Source organism: Rhinolophus sinicus, chromosome 12 (assembly GCF_057876585.1).
Source record: "Rhinolophus sinicus isolate RSI-liver-muscle chromosome 12, RSI-T2T, whole genome shotgun sequence".
Lineage (NCBI taxonomy): Eukaryota > Metazoa > Chordata > Mammalia > Chiroptera > Rhinolophidae > Rhinolophus > Rhinolophus sinicus.
Window position 1 is genome coordinate 30,616,379 of NC_142512.1, and position 15,307 is coordinate 30,631,685.

Here is a 15,307-nt window from a genome sequence, read left to right on the forward strand (position 1 = left end):
AACTAACTTGGCTTTGTAGTTTCCGGTGAGATTAACAGGTAAGATCTCAGAGAGGAACTTTGAACTTGGCAAGAAGGGGAGAGTGTCTTAAACCTTGGGGCATATGCTCGGCAGTTAATACCTTTGAGCAAGGTGAATGCAGGCATCCAACTTGAACTCTGCCTCCCTCCCTGCTCTCCAGATGATGACAAACTCACTTTTTCCAGGCCTTCGACAGCAAACATTCTCCACTGGTTCTTTCCAAGGTGGGCACAAGCAGGACTGTTCTATCCAGGGGCAACATACACTGTGGGCTTCCTCTTACCCTCCACGCCAACTCCGATGGAACCCCAGAATAAATATCTCACAAGCACCTCTTTCAGGTCAACCCTCGGATTGGTGCTGAGGCAAATGAAGACATGACCCATTGTCAGTGGCCACCATGGGCAATATGCAAGATGGCAGACGTGAAGCGTGAGAAGCACAGAAGAAGAGTTCACCAGCAGCCATTACCATCGCCACCTATCTGTAATGGTTGGCACCCCGCTGGTCTCCCCTCACTGCATGGCAATTCTGTTCACCGGCATCTCTACTCCTTGACTGTATGCCCCGGGTGGGCAGGGACCCTGCCTCACTGATTTCTATGACCCCAACCCAGTGCCTAATACCTACCAAGCACTCCAGAACTGGGTTCTTGGATGATCAGACAGCTGGACAAGTGTAACAACCTCACAGCCTTTCAACAACTGCTGATGGAGACTTCCTTCCTCCCCGTCCAGCTGGTCCCATGATCCCCAGCCAGCCAGGGTCCTCCAGGCTGCTGCATTTTTAGAACTCCTGCATGCACTGGTAAGCCCTGCAGGAACACCCCCCCACACACACACTCACCTGAAGGTCTGCCTGAGCATAAGCCGATGTGGCAGACCAGTTACTTTGAAGAGGTTAAGAGGAATCAGCATAAAGCACCCCCCAAAAGGCAACCAAACTCTGAGAAGCTCTGCAAGGGTGTGGTGTTCAATTAAATATGACCAGACATGCCCTTGTCGAGAAGGGATTATTACAAACAGACAGTACTAGAAAAATCCAAGTCCGTGAGAAGGCAGAAATTTCTATCAAACCAGCCTTTTGAAATGACTTGCAAGTGAATTACAGCGGCTACTTCCTATGGGAGGGGAAATTATTTTAGGCGGCTTTCCAGCCCCATGTGCTCCTTTAATCTGAGTCAGATGCAAGAAATATTTATTGAGGGTGGAAGTCTCCCCAAAGGTGTGTTTTAAGTGCAGGCCGCGCTGGAGCACTCCAGTTAGCTCTATAAAGCTGCCTTAAAAGAACATTTTTAATGCACAGTCTCATTTGCTTTAAACGGATTTCTCATTGCAAACAAACAAATCCCCTACAAATATCTGCTCTCCTGCGCCTACGGTCTCTGTTGCCAGGCATACACCGAGTACTTGGGGAGGCCACCATGAAGATGGTGGTTTTCAATAGAAACTTGGCATTTATCGTAGTGAGAGCATTATCTTCTCCACAGAAGCTGACAATTTGTCCTATTCCTCCCTTGAGAGAATCCAGTAAGATCACATTTGCTTCCCCTGCATGCTGCTTCTCCTACTACAAAATTTCTTTGCCTGGAAAGAAAATATTGTGACTCCTTGCCATATTTACTTCATTAGCATAAGAGAGAAAAAAAGCCAAATCCTCCTCTTGGCCTTCCCCCGCCCCCCTCCCCCCCCCCACGCTATATAGCTCCAGCTTGGTTAAATCCAGCAGGATCTTAGACGCAGGACTCTGGCTCAGGATTTGTCTCGTGGTTCCAGAGGGATGGGGCAGAGACTGGGAGGGACCAAGAAACGAGTCCCTTAAAAACTGAAAACCATCCATTTGATATATAGGAAGTGCACGGTACAGACTAAGTACAGAGTTTATAGGAGAGGGGTGACCCTGGTGGAAGTCAGCAGTCTGGGACTTCAGACACCTGGGGGGGGGGGGGAGAGAGAGAGAGAGAGAGAGAGAGAGAGAGAGAGAGCGCGCGAGCGCGAGCTGGAGGGAGGGAGGGAGGGAGGGAGGGACATGCGGGAGTGGACACTGTTATTGAGCACCCACTTGCAGACACTAGGCAAACATCTCTTTTAATTCCCGCAAACCCCCTGTAAATAAAATTGTATCTCCACTTAACAGACAAGAAACGAGGCTCAAGACAGTGAAGCCAGCAGGGCAGAGTCACAACACTAGTAGCACATGGTGGCTCCTACATTCAAACTCAGGTCTACCTGATTCTAAATTCTGGAATTATTCACCTTCATGCCATGCAAGCCAGACAATTTCCAAGAGCCTGGCCATACATGTCGATGGTATCCCTCCGTTCTTTCAAGAGAGAAAAAAATGTACCCACCAACGACATCTCTCTGTCCACAGCCAGATTTCCCAACATCAGAGATGTATTGTGCTGTGGCTTAACATGGTTGGACCCCTTTTCAGTCCCCAGCCTGGCTGATCACAAAACCTGGGAGGGAACCCTGGGAGGGTAAGCCTGGGAGGGAAGCTGCCCAGTGCCCACCTACTGCTCCCACCACAGGAAGATCCATCCATCTATGAATCAAGACAATGCTCCCACGGGCTTTTGAAAACCACAGACTCTACCAGATACCTCCCACTCAGTAGGTCCATTGCTTTTCTTAGACCAAAGACAGAAGAGCAGGGAAGATAATGAAACAAGAAAAACGTATTCCCCATTTTTATCCACCGCTCATTGTTCCTTCTCCAGGGCAACTCTATGTCTGCCTGACACCTCAAGACCCGCTTGCAGGCGTACCTGCTCCAACAAGGACCATGCCGACCAGCTCTACCCCACTCAGGTAGCTGCTTGGTTCTACTAAGCTTTCACGGCAGGGTGAAAATAGTTCATTTATCCTGGGCTTCAGGGGAATGATGGGTTCCACATAAGGAAATGCTTCAGAAAACTGAATATATTCTCTTAAAGCCCCATTTTTAAAAAGTAAAATCCTAATTTGACTACTTGAAACTCCTCCAATGACTGGCACAGCCCTGCGCTCTGATACAGAGGGTCCATTCATTCCGCCACGATTTACTGAGCGCCAACTATGGCCCAGGCACTGGGCCAGTCCTGGTGCCACAGAGGAAGAGAGCCAGCCCCACCTTGGTAGTCACAGCCTCTCGGACCTAAGAGGCTACATGGATTTGGCTTTTTTTCTTGACAAACCAAGATTCCCTCTTTTGTACTCCCCTTATGGATTCTCTCAGTTCCTGGGTTCGTTTTCTGAGACAATTTGTAATTATTTTTATTACTTACGTGTTCGCTCTTGGGTGGTGCTCCCCGACTCCATCCTAAAACTTAAGCTACAAGTAAGCAGGGAGCTTGTCTGTTTTGTTCACTGATGTGCCCTTGGCTCCTAGCTCAGTGCCTGGCATTCAGAAGATAATCAGCATCTGGTGATGAATCGATGAACGATGCACGAGGCTGTAGACGAGATGCCTTCTGGACCTAACGAGGAAGGATGGCTATTTTCCTGCACTAAATGGTCCTAACCCTGCAGTACGTTTAAAGATCAAGGTCTTTTTATTTTTATACATTTTCCTCCCTCCTGGTTTACACTGAGTTTATTAACACCTTCCCACCACCTCAAGGAAATGAAAACAAATGAGGATACGAAAAGCTCTCAAGAGGCTAAACAAATGCAATAAACAGATTAGTGGATCAATATATATAAATATATTTTAATGAACATAAGCTAAATGATATTGGTACAGTTTCCAGACAGTATCCCTTACCATCCCCCCAACCCCCCCAAAAAGTTTAATTATCCAAACAAGTTCATCAGCTGGGTCCAAAAGAATTCTCTTTTGGCCCACATCAGTTCAACGTTTTCCATCAAAGCCAGAGCAACCTGAAGTCAATCCCACCAATTGGAGGCTCAAGGGTAGCTGGAGTAAAGTTGAGGTCTATGCCCTCGCAAACTACACAAAACCGAATCTTCGTCTTAAAGCTGAGAGTATCCAAGAAAGACTTTTCAGTTTCCATTATTCCCCAAGGTGGGAGGAAGAACTGAGTGGTAAGCCCACCCAGAGGACAGACAGGAAAGATGGAAGAGTGTGTGGAAAGAGAGGGAGAGGGAAGCATGGATAGAACTGGAGAGGCAACGCCAACCCTGGGTCTCAGAGGATGAAAACAACAGCAGCTAACGTTTCTAATATTTATTAAGCACTTCCTTTGTTTCTAGCAGGATGCTAGGAACTACAGTTGACCCCTAAACAACACAAGGGTTAGGGGCACTGACCCCACCCCCACAGTTTTAAATCTGCATATAGCTTTTGACTCCCCAAAAACTTAACTGCAGTCATCCCTCGGTATCCACAGGGGACTAGTTCTAGGACACCGGCAGATACCAAAAGCCACAGATGCTCAAGTCCCGTATATAAATGGGGTAGAACAATGCATACGGTCAGCCCTCCACATCCATGGATTCCCAACTGCAGGTCGAAACACCATTTGTGTGTGATCCATGGCTGGTTGAATCCATGGACGGGAAACCCAGGGATACAGAGGGCCAACTGTGAATTTATTAAAAAGGACCCACATAGAAGTGGACCTGCACAGTTAAAACTCATGTTGCTCAAGGGTCAACTGTACAAATGTGTTAGGTCATTTAATAATCAATCCTATGTGAATACCATCCTCATCCCCATTCTACAGATAAAGAAACTGAGGTAGAAAATTAAATGATCTGCCCAAGGTTACAGAGCTAGTAAATAGATGAGCTGAATATGACACCAGATAAGGTTTAGTATGAAAAAAATCCATGCCCTTATTACCAGGCAATATACTAAACCAGGGGGTCGGGAAACTATGGCTGAGGGCCATAACCAACAGCCTTCTGATTTTTGTAAATAAAGTTTTATTGGAACACAACCATAATATTTCATTTTCATACTGTCTGCGGCTGCTGTCCTGCTACAACAGCAGGGTTGAGTGGTTGTGCGAGGCCAGCTGGGCCACAAAACTGAAAATAGTTATTGCCTGGCCCTTTAGGGGGAAAAAAAAAAGTATACCAACCCCTATGCTAAACAGCAGTGATTCTCAATGTTTCTACCCAAGTACACCGAATGGTCAAGTAAATCAAGGGACAGCCCAGAGTACCCAGAGACAGGCTGGCTAATGCAGCCAGCAGCGATCCTGAAAAGTCTCCAAGTGTCACGGTTTTTTGAAACAATTACACAAATGTTATATTCTATGCCATAATATTTGTTCTAATATAATAATAAGTTTTAAACAACCATAACGGCACAGTCAGCTTCCTGGCTGACGTGCCACATCAATCGTGTGGCGCGGCACACAGCTGGCCAGGGCACCCCCTATGACTGGGGGAGCAGCCCCAGCTCGGGTAGCTCAGGTACAGCAACACACCCAGGACATCTCACCAGCGGGCAGGACCTGCACCTGGGGCCCACTGCTACCTGGCTGAGGAGTCCTGAGCCAAGTCATTTCTGCTCTCCCAGCCTTCCTTTCCTAAGTTTAAAATGGTTATAATCCTACTATGTCACAGGGCTGTTGGGACAATTATAAGACGAAAGACCGCTGAATCTCTGAATCTAAACACAGCTGCCAACTTAGTGGGAATGGAGAATTATGACATCAATAAATCCTCCTTTTGGCCATTAAACCACATCTATCAATAAAGGAAATGGGGCGGTCTTTTGAAAAGATAAAAATCAGAAATATTTTTTTCCGTCTCAGAGCGACTCAGCAAGCTCCCTCCTGCACTCCAGAACTTACATCCCCGGTGCTTGCCCAACCCGTCTGCCATTCCCTAAGAAAGAGGGGAATCAGATCTGGAACTCTGCCTCTGATCGTCATTCCATACTCATTTATGTTTCCTCAAGTGAAAAGCACCTTCCCCCCCCCAACAAACACTAACCCTCTACAAACAATAAGTCTAAAAATATTTACCTCCGCCACCAATTATAAAAGACCTCAACGACCAAAAATCTCTAATTTACAACTAATCCAATTCCACAAATTACATCTTCTACGACAGATCACCTAAAAACGACTTCCTGTAAACAAACCACTCTGCTGGGTTTTAAAATCTAATTAAATCCTTATTTTGCTCTTTAACGACAAGAAGCTCACTTTTTGCTACACAGGGCAGAAATTTTTATTTTCAAGAGACATAGAAATAATCCCCAAGTAGGAGCCCAAACAGGAGTCCGAAGTGGTCCTACACTCAGGTCAATGCAGACTGGCCTCTTGCCCAGGACTGCAGGCGGGTGAGCCCTGCCTCCCGGGCTACTGCTGGGTTAACCCTCAGTGACCCATCGTGTCTGTACAGGCCCTGTGCTGGCTCCTGCCCCCAGTGGCTGAGTTAAATAAGGAAGACATATTGTAAACAGGTAAGTGTTCTGAAACACACAGGAAGGAGTATTTACATCTGCCTGGAGGTGGTCAAGAAGGGTTTCATCCATTTTAGGGTTTCAGGCCAAGTGTCTCGATTTTTCCCACCTCCCTCCTATTTAGGGTAGTCTGCAAGTCTGAATTCCTGGAAACCCCTTAGTCCTAGGCAAATCAGGGCAGTTGGTCCCCCTACCACGTACCAGTTTCCTGCACAGCTTTTCTCCCTACAATCAGGAAACCATCCGTGATATTTATTGTTTGCCTGCTGTGTGTTGTCTGCAACCTGCAACCTGCCTCCCGTCCCTCGCCCCTCAGCACTTGCAACAAGTAATCCTGAGCCTTTCACAGTAGGCCCCTCCACCCAGATTCTTCAATCCTGGAAACCTCCCAGTCACACAAATGTCCCACGAAAAAGAAAGGACCATCACCCAGGCTGCAGAAGGTATGCGAACTTGACGCAAATCAAATCCTACTTCGCCAGCAACTCAACTCTAGGAAGACAAAACGAAGGGGAGAAAAATGCATAGACAAATTCAATCTATCAAATCTCCTATTTATTTTATGCAAAGTTTTCCTGGTGCTTATTAATGCCAGCTTTCCCTCTACCGTTTTAATCTCTGCTTCCATTTCATTCTTGGAGGCCTGTGATTATTCTAATTCAGCATTTGGATGACTTCATTTCCGCTCAAGTACACCCAGGTCAACTTGGATAGAAAAGAAAGAGGAGGAGAAGAAAAATAATCAGCTAAAAGCTATTAAATATCAGCCGTGTGCCTCATGATTGGTTTTAAAGGCAGCGGTGAGGTTAGCAACAGTCAGAAACTCAACCCTTCTGCCTCTTCCTGCATATTAACATTTTTCTGGGGCTCTCAATCTTATGGTTTCAAATGTAAATAAAGCAGCGATTGGCAGCCCACTTTTCGCTAATTCACAAATACTAAGTCTGAATCTACAGAGCTGTAAAAATTTAGGGGGTGGTAACTTGACAAATCCGGCCATTCTACAGAGAGACTAATTCTCAGAGGACAAAAGAAGGGAAAAAAGAAGAAGAAAGAAGAAAAAAGAAAAGCATACACGACCCATGTCATGGGGTGTCCTATTGATGGGGTGAGGGGCGGGCAGGAATCTCCATATCAATGTTCGCTCCACAAAACAATGGAATTCCATGTCTGTGCCAAGTCTAAATGAACTGAGCTTTCTCTTCCCTAAGAACCACTCCTTGCACCTATTGGCACAAGCCTGAACTACGATTTCTCAGACACTTTCAGTTCCCAGTGAAGTACATCCATGGGGAGAAAGGCTTTCTTTCTCATGCAAACAACTCCATTGTAAGTGACGTCCTCGGAGGCTGCCAGGAGGGTCTGGGAAGGTGAGCTGGTGGAAGTCCTTCAGGGCCCCTTCTCACTCCTCCATCCCAGGCTCATTAACTACTTCTTGCCCAAGGGCTCCCTTGCCTTCCTCTTCTGGGCCCCCTAGAAAGATTAAATAAAGCTAAACCATACTGGGAAACACAGTTAAACAGCAAAGCCAGAAAGTTGGGGCCTTGCTCCTCTGCCTACTATGCATACACACATGGCACTGGATTCGCATAATCTCAAAGTTTTCCCAGCTTGCTCCCCAGAAGGCATCCTATTTTTCTACTTGTAGTTTTTAAAACACTCTTAACAGAGCAATAATAATGTCTGATGCATTTGCCTAACAACAGCTGGCTATATTTTAGACACTAAAAGGGAAATGGGAAGTTTTCCTAGAAACCCACTAGTCTATTTCAGGAGCTCCTTTTTTAAGCAAAGAAGAGGATTTAGGAGAAGTGAGATTGCGGTGCTCAATCTATTTTATCTATTTCTAACTCGACTCCCTCCACTGGTGGCAGCAGAAGTTAGTCTATGGAGGAAAAAGTTCACCAGGAAAACACAAAGTCGTTTAGCAGGAGGGTTTACCTGCTGCAATGCCTGAAGATCATATTACTCATGGGTTACTGCTTGTCTGCTTGCTGCCACCTGGCCGAGGAGGCTGAGGCAAGCAGATGAGGCAGGATTCTGTTTGCTAACTTGTGACTTTTTGCACTCAGCAGCTCTGCCAGGGGTCAGAGGGCAAACAAAGTCCCCTCCCCCCATGACACACTTCCGAAGGGAGAGACTGACACAAACCAGACAGAGAATTAATAAAACATGAGGACAGTGTTGGCCTTGTTCTGGGCTCTTACAGGAAGAAAATTTAAACACAAAAGTAGCCTTCAGCCTGGCCGGCCCGGAAGGGGAGAGGCAAACGGCCCTTCCTGGTCCACTCTATAGTTATAATTCCAGGTCTGAAGAGCATGGAGACGCTCCAGAGTGCAGGCGAGCAGATGACAGGCGGGGCCCGGCCACGCGGGCCACTTTCCATTCAGTCCCTCTGTACAGACCACTTCAGAAGACAAACACCTCATGGGGGCTTTGATGCTCACAGAGCACAGACAGGACTTTTGTTTTCCAGGCCTGACCTGAGAGAACCGCACACGGCACGGAGCCCCGTTAATCTACAACACACATTTGGAACCAATAAAATTCTACCTCCGGATCACAGTCCACTCTCAGGAATAAGGCAACCTGCTTATTTATTTTCTCACAAATCTCTTGGCTTTCAAATTTCAAAGGCTTTGTAATGTTTTTATTTTAGATAGAGCTCAACTCTCCTCAGACACACAGTATCAAAAGGAGTTATCCGAGCAGCAGCCATGGAGGCCAGCATTGTACCTGCACATAAAACCTGGAGCTGAAAATAATAGGTGTCGAACACTTCCTCGGAGCAAACTCTCCGACAATCCCCCATACAGCAGAATGAGTAAGATCTCATTATATTAAAAAGCCAATTCATTCTTGTTTTCATTATTTTCCCCCAAAAAAAGCTTGCATGCACCATTCTCTGTAGCTCAAGTTAACTTTCATAGGCCCACACACAACCCCAATCCAACAAAAAGACTCGAAAAACGCTTTTCACCTCATTTCCAAGGAGCTCCCCTTTGATGAGACCTCAAAAGCTGTAACTTTCCAAACCGTTTCCTTTAAGGCCTTATTTTCCCATCCCCACAAAGAGGGGCTGGCCGAGGAAGGGGTTAAAGCCCTCGTGTCAAACTGCAAATTCGGGCACTGGCCCAGAAGGGACATGGGAACCAGGGCAGCGAGTGATAAAGGCTGGATTGTAGCAGCCCACTGAATTGGAAATGACTTGTAGGCCTAATGAAACAGAACTTTGGCAGTAAAACAGAATGAAAGGAATGAGACAATAAAAGGCTGGAACAAAGGGTGCAGAGTCGTTTCAGCTTAGCAAAATAAGCTCACTTTGTTGGTGGGGAAAGCCAAAGCCGATTAGGATAAACCAATGACTAAGCGTAAGTCTTCCAAACTAATTACACAGTTCACCATGTGAAGTATAATTGGAAGCCTCCAGATGCGGGCTGCTTTGCTTTCACAGGAGTTATATAAAGTGAGAATTACCTCGCGAGCTCGGCACTGAGCAGCCTATCATTGAGGTGAACAGCTGAAAGGTGCAGAACTGCCCCATCCGGGATGAAGCCGAGAATTCATTACGTTTAAAGGCCTCTTTTTGATCTCCAAAATCCTATAAGTGAGAATTTAAGAAACCGGTACTTGAAGGAGGGGCCTAAAGGGAAGAAGGAGGAAACCCATGCACATGGACTTCCTTTGATCCCAGTGGCTTTTAATTACCAAGTTGGGCTCTTCCGGATGGCAGGGTGGGGAGAAGAGTGGAGGACAGGCCGATGGATTGTCTGGGTCTATACGTGCATATCTAGAGCATCGTTTATGTGCCACTTTTCGGAGTGGTCCATATACATCATTCCTGTTTGTATGAAATCATGTGCACAGATAACGTCCACTAGGAAACTTGAAGCAGCAAAATAAATTACCGTATATCAACATCCTTGACAAATGAACAAAATCTGCTCCCTCTGAGTACAGGGCTGCTTAGTGCTAAAGTGGGAGAGGAGGTTTTATAAACAGCACATAGAAGAAAGGACTGGATTGTACAAAAATGATGACCAGCCAGGCTCTAACCAGCATGGGCGGTGTGATCTTGGACAACTTACTGACCCTGGTCAACGTTAGTTGTGTCACCTACATGACAGATAACCCACCCGTCTTGCCTGAAAGCCTTGAGAATCAAATTTTAAAATGTATTTAAAAGCTTGGTACAAAGCACACATCCCTCTAATTTAGAAACATCAACTCAAAAAATCTTCATCGTAAAATGTGAACTTCACAAATTGAGTCTTCATTAATCTACATTTAGCACATGTAATAGGGAGTTGGAAATACTCTACGGTTTTGCTAGATCTTACTCATAGGACGAAGACTCCAGTTTATAAATAGCAGCTTTTTCCAACTAGAGAATCTTCACTGTCTCTGCATCTTGAAGTCTAGAAATGAACTCTACCACAGTTATGACTCTTTTGTTTATTGCAGCATGCTCATTATTACAGATAATATCTTGTTTGGGGTTACAGTCTATAGATCACTGAGATAGATGTCTATCTATCCGCCGATGTATGTATATTTAAACACTTTCTAAATTATTAAATTTTGAAGCTTGAAACCAACCTTAGAAATAATCTAATCCAGGGGATGGCAAAGTATAGCCCATGGGCCAAATGTGGCCCACCACTTCTATTTGTAAATGAAGTTTTATTGGAACATAGCGCCACCCAACCGTTTGCTATGGCTGCTTTCTCCATACAACGGCAGACGTGAATACCGTGTTTCCCAAAAAATAAGCCCTAGCATGATTTTTCAGGATGACATCCCCTGCACATAAGCCCTAATGCATCATTTGGAGCAAAAATTAATATAAGACCCGGTCTTATTTTCAGGAAAACACGGTAGCTGTGATAAAAAATGTATGCTCCGCAGTGCCAAAAATGTTTCCTTTCTGACCTTTACAACTTTTCCAATCCTTTCCCTCAGGTGAGAAACTGAGGCCAGGAACGAAATGGGTTGTTAAGGTATCACAGGGGTCACGGCACAGTCAGACCCTGCATGAGGGGTTGGAATACCTTCTACCTTACCTCTCTCTCTAATGACAACAGCAGAATAGCTACCCAGGGGGTGAGGACAGACATCCAATTTAGCAGAGTCTTTATGCCAATGGCCACACTTCATGATCTCATCTTAAATATAAACAAGTAAAGACGTCCCTAACCAGGCAGGGTAAATCTTCTGGGAGAAAGATAGGAGAAAAGCACAAAAGGGTTTACAAACCTCCAATCTGAGTTATTTAAAGCTCTCGGTGTGTCATTCTGCACCCACGCCACTTACAGTAATGACATATTTAAACTCCCTTAGCTCAGCCCCACGATAGCAGTCTTACCCATCTTGATTGCCACCTGCAATAAACAGTTGAAGCAACTGCCACCTTAGGAAAGATGGGGAAAAGGAGAGGAGAGAGGCATAACAGTGAGGGAAACCTTCAAAGAGGTTGGCAAACCCTGAATGGAGACTGTAGAAGGACGGAAAGTTCTAGACCTGGAGGGAAAGGGAGCAGGGTGTGAATTCTGGCTGTCATACTGCCTTACCTAGGTGACCTTAGCTGAGACTTAACTTCCCTGACCCTTACTGGCCACCTTTGTCAAATGGGCTGATGACACCAAAACGTGCTGTGCAGGTGAAATGAAGCGACCTATGTCCAGATTCTCAGCACTGTCCTGGGGCACATGGAGGGGACATGGGCTTTCCCTTTCCTTTGCATTCGCCTCACCCTAAACTAGGTCCATCCCGTGCAGCAATCAACAGTTGGAACGGGGCCGGGAGTGCAGGTTCTGTTATCCGATAAGCCTAGAGAGGGAGGCTGCATCCCACTCTATCTTTCAGGGGGCAATGAACTTGAGTCAGAGATTTAACAATCTACAAAACGGGCAGTACCCCCCATCAGCCTCCTAGAGAAGAATTAAGCGAGATAATATATTATTAAGTCTGGCTTGGCCCAGTATCCAACACTTAGTACGCAGTCACTAAATAATAAAATTACACCTCACTCATTTGTAGTAAACCAACTGAAAAGAGCCCCAAACAACTTCACAGGGTCAAGAATGTGCACATGTGTGAGTATACTTCATGTGTGTGTGCGTGTACACGCATGCATGTGTGTGTGTGTGTGTGTGTGTGTGTGTGTGTGTGTTGTTTCCTTCAACCAGAATATAAACTACCGAAGGGTAGAGTCAGTTTGTCAATTTATCTGTTACTTCCTTTGAAGGCTGATGGATTTACTCTTTGCGCCTTAGGCTCAGCAGCAGTCTGCTTTCCTTTGATCATTCTGGATTCCACTGAACTATGCAGAATCCTGAGAGGTAGTGGGCCCTGCCCAAGGGGACACCAACGTAACACTAGCCACTAACCAAAGGAGAAATAAGCTATTCTGAAGACAGACCCAGACAATAGACAGAGCATATGTATGAAACAAGCTATTAAAACATGAGCCTTAAAGAGAGTGTGATGGTTTCAATACATTCCAAAGCCTCCTTAGTCCTTTAATAAAACACTTAATAAGTTTACCCATCCTGCTGGAATCCACAAATGTTACTGTGAAATTAACTGAGTGGCCTCAGAGCCGGCGAGGGCCATGCCAGGGAAGACGGTCTGTGACTGCCTCCCAGACAAGGGGACAACTGTTCTCAGGGCAGCAATGGCTGCTGTCGTGGGCCTGGCCAAAGCTTACAGAGCCTCCCACTGTTGGCATACTAGGTCACCACTGTGAGTGTTAATGAAAAACGACAGAAAGAGAGAAAGGAAGACAGAGAGGAAACCAAGAGCTGGGAATGTGCAGAGAGATGTGGCAAGTACAAGCCTGTCTGGAATACGCTAACAGCCCATCTGAGCAGCAGCAACTTCTCTGACACCCACAAAGAGGCCCATGAGATTCCAAGGCAGGTTATAGCTCGAAAAAGAAATCCCACCTCATGTTTGCAAACACTACCCCCGGCCTTGTTTGAAAGGCGGAACGGTAGCAAAGAGGGCTCATTCCCGAGCCTTCCATTACGCGAGCTGGACTTGTCTCATTTAATTATTTCCAATCTCTCTCCCTAGGCAGGGTGGGGCTGGAAGATGGACAAATCCCCTTTGGTGCTTTAAATCCATCTCAAAGCGAAGTATGATAATGTACAGCCAACATACTCAGCTATTCTATAGAACCGCCAGAATGAATCAGCCCCCAACTGGCAATGCAGACAGTGCCATGGGGAAGGCGTCTTTCATAACCGACCTGGAAGGGCAGTTAAGTGCCATTCTGAATGCAAGGCTGGGCTGGAGGAGGCTGGTTTCTCTTTGTTGCATGGTCTCTCATCCATGCCGAAATTGACTGATACCAGAGACAAAAAAAAACACCAAAAAAAACAACTCTCTATTTTGAGGCTAAATAGAGGTCAGGGCACTCTTCCCAGACAGCAGCTCACAACTGGACACACCTGTGGACAGGGTCATAGTTACCCATTGCCTTGGGCAAACAAAGAAAGCACAGAACCTTCAGACTGGGCAGTGGGTGCAGTGCCTTTGTGCCACCCAGCAGGAGAGCTGTCACGGGGGCGGGAGGCACTGATGACCAGGTGCAGGGTCATTTCACAGGACACAGCCCTCTGCCACATCAGCCTCTCAGTGTGGGAGATGCAGACCTGTGCAAAAGGAACTGCCCCACACCTGGCTGCTGGGACAACGTCCACAACTACTCAAAGATGCAGCAAGTCAGCTCAGCCACTTACCTGCCAGCCTCCTGGAACACAGGAGCCACTGTCAGCCCCCTACAAACGGCCCTGTTGGGGCCCTGGGGCACAGTCATCTAATGAGTACGTCATCCTCAGGAAGAACCCAGGCACAGGCTCCCCCCACCAACTAGAAAGAGGCAGAAGTAAGCACATCTCCCACGGTTACATATCCTGTCTGTCTGTCTTGGATGACTGTCTGTCTGGCACACACACTCTGTTACACACTGTTTCCTGACTGATTTGGGGTGTTCGGTGTTGCTCTCAGCCTGTTCCAGCAGCAGAGCCCAGGGGATAATTTTCCTGCTGTCTCCCAGGCAGCTGACAGGTACAGGCCAAGCATCCTTCCTGACTTTCCTTGGGCATTTGACAGGGGAGGGTTTGGTTGAGCTGTAAAGGGCCCCAGGGAGCCTCCCCTCTCTCAATGCATTATCCAGAAAGGCACAGAATGAAGCCCAGCATGGACTCACAGGCCTCTAGCAGCTTCTGTGGGCGCTCCTGCCCGGTGACTCAGTCCTGCATCCCTCCCCAGCTGCTGCCACCGCCAGCTCCCAGCCCAGACCCCACGTGGCCAGCAAATGCCAGCACCACCGCACTCAAAGGCCACTCTGTCTGCTCCTGCAGGCACACGGGACGCCATGCCAACCACAAGCCGGGCTCTTCCATCTCGGCTCCTGCTGAAATTTCACTTAAATCTTGATGGCCAAGTTCAAAGACAAGGTTCTTGAGGACACAGCTGTGGCAAAGGCAGTGACCACGACAGCCTCTTCTAAGGACTGAGCACGTACATGCTCTCCGACCCATGCAATCGCTTACCTTGCCAAACTGCTCAAAATATTGCTTTACATCTTCCACCACCGTGTTCGCAGACAATCCACCTACAAATATTTTCTTTGTTCTTGTGACCATCTGCAAGAAATGACAAGAGGAGGACATGGGTTAACCAGGTTATCTGAAGCAATGCTCCCTAAGATGCTGAAACAAGCCACTCTCCACGTTTCTCTAGAAAGGCAATTTTCGATAGATTCAAACTGCATGGAAAGGGCCCTTCAGATGTTTCTGGATGCTGGAGACAGTCACTGTGGATATCTTAGGCCTTCAGGCCACAGCATTACGGCTCAAGTTTCACACAGACCCAGAATGGATGTCAGAACCTCTTTGGTACATAATGCACA

At 46.7% G+C, this 15,307-nt stretch overlaps 1 protein-coding gene across 12 annotated transcripts in view; it reads right to left on the minus strand.

Annotated features, from left to right (window-relative positions):
- Positions 1–15,307, minus strand: part of MSI2 (musashi RNA binding protein 2) — a 379,844-nt gene that overhangs the window by 235,354 nt on the left and 129,183 nt on the right. For all 12 annotated transcript variants that reach the window (XR_016022877.1, XR_016022876.1, XM_088802145.1 and 9 more), the window contains exon 6: positions 14,949–15,041. Coding sequence is in view for 10 of the 12 variants with exons in the window: in XM_088802145.1 (XP_088658271.1) it covers positions 14,949–15,041 (93 nt within the window). In the remaining 2 variants the exon portion in view is untranslated. The remainder of the gene's footprint in view (positions 1–14,948; positions 15,042–15,307) is intronic.